Source organism: Morone saxatilis, unplaced genomic scaffold (assembly GCF_004916995.1).
Source record: "Morone saxatilis isolate NCDOM2014 unplaced genomic scaffold, NCSU_SB_2.0 Contig24, whole genome shotgun sequence".
Classification (NCBI taxonomy): Eukaryota; Metazoa; Chordata; class Actinopteri; family Moronidae; genus Morone; species Morone saxatilis.
Window position 1 is genome coordinate 261,589 of NW_023339807.1, and position 1,759 is coordinate 263,347.

General features: G+C 37.5%; 1 protein-coding gene across 1 annotated transcript in view; it reads left to right on the plus strand.

The window, feature by feature from the left end:
- cnih4 (cornichon family AMPA receptor auxiliary protein 4) overlaps positions 1-1,759 on the plus strand; it is a gene marked incomplete at its 5' end in the record, with an annotated part of 6,552 nt that overhangs the window by 962 nt on the left and 3,831 nt on the right. The window contains 3 exon segments of the mRNA XM_035672424.1: positions 729-797; positions 1,184-1,296; positions 1,512-1,652. Coding sequence (XP_035528317.1) covers positions 729-797; positions 1,184-1,296; positions 1,512-1,652 — 323 coding nt within the window.

The window sequence follows — 1,759 nt, forward strand, 5'->3', positions numbered from 1 at the left end:
GCAAAGTGGATAGAGAAAAAAAACCAGTATAAGAACAGTATGAAATAAAATAATATAATATCATATAATAATAACACTGTACAAGAGAGAAAAAACAGTAAAAACCACAACAGATAACACAATAACACAAATACTAGGACAGGATGCAGCCTTTCATTAGTACCAGTGTTTATCCTACTATTTCAAGTCAAAATTAGAGATTACCCTCTTTTACATCTTTCTAGATAACGTTTTTACAACATATTTAACAACTATTGAAAACTTAAAACTCAAAACTCATAAATTGTCAAAAACTTCCTTTTTGATTTGTACATTTCAAGTTTAGGGTTGGACCTTTTATTGATTTGTTGTACAATTGAATTTATTTTTAAAATATGAAATATACATTAATTGCTCATTATATAGTTTATTGTTAATGTCATGTTTGCTATGCTGGCACATCTTTTGAATGCTTCCCTTTGGTGTTCTCGGCGTGATAAATCAAAGTGACTCTTCATTTGCAGTCAAGTATCAGATGGAGTAAAACAAATACACTAAAATCTGAATAATCTGGTGAATTAGATTGGGTGTAAAACACAAACAGCTACCTGTATCCTTTTTCTGGAAGTTTTCCGTCGGTGTCAATGTCAGTGTGTATGATCAGTGCTTAAAGGTTTGGTGGTTGTCCAGTTGATCAGTTTTCTTTGTTCAACATTTGTAAGGTTGTGGCGCTTTGACTTAAAGCTCAGATTATCACACTGTCTGATCTAGAATGTGACTACATCAATGCTAGAGCCTGCTGCTCCAAGCTCAACAAAGTAAGTCATACATTGTTGCAACCATCAGTCCATCAATTAGTTGTCAACCTTTATATATAATAATAATCCCCAACTGTTCTGATAATGGATTCATCGGCGAGTCATTTCTCAAGAAACAAATAATCTGATTTCAGCTTCTCATTTGGAATATCTCTTTAGCCCTCTGTGACTAAACTGAATATCTTAGAGGAGACATTTACACACACATACATCAGAATTGTTTTGTGTATGATGCCTTTTATTTGTGGTGCCTTTTTACTATGTATGTATATGTAGTATGTATGTATTATATGATAGTGGCTATTTGCTCATTATAGATGCCGTAGAGAGGTCATTACTATTCTGATCTATGATTTCTGATATTGTGTGTGATATTGTGTTTGCAGTGGGTGATTCCAGAGATGGTTGGCCAGTGTCTTTCCACCATGCTGATGCTGGTCTCCATGCACTGGTTCATCTTCCTCCTCAACCTGCCTGTAGCAGTGTGGAACATTTATAGGTATGTTAATACAGCCGCAGTACGACAACACACACTGTCAGGCAGTAGAAATGTAGCTATACAGTTTTTATGGCAGTAGCTATTTCTCTAACAGTTCTGGGTGAATCAGGCCATTGAAAGCAATCAATGAGCAGCACTTCATCTAGCCATCTCCTGCTGTGCTTGGTGCGCTGATCTTACTGGGTTTACTCTCTCTCCCCTGGTTGTCCCTGCAGATACGCAAAGGTTCCGATGGGAAACATGGGTGTGTTTGACCCCACTGAGATCCACAACCGAGGTCAGCTCAAGTCCCACATGAAGGAGGCCATGATCAAACTGGGTTACCACCTGCTCTGCTTCTTCATTTATCTGTACAGGTGAGAGCAGCAGCATCTATACACACCCACTCACTCACTGATATTTACACACTGTCTGTTTTTTATACACACACACAGGCTGTAAATGCACACTTCATGCACATGTG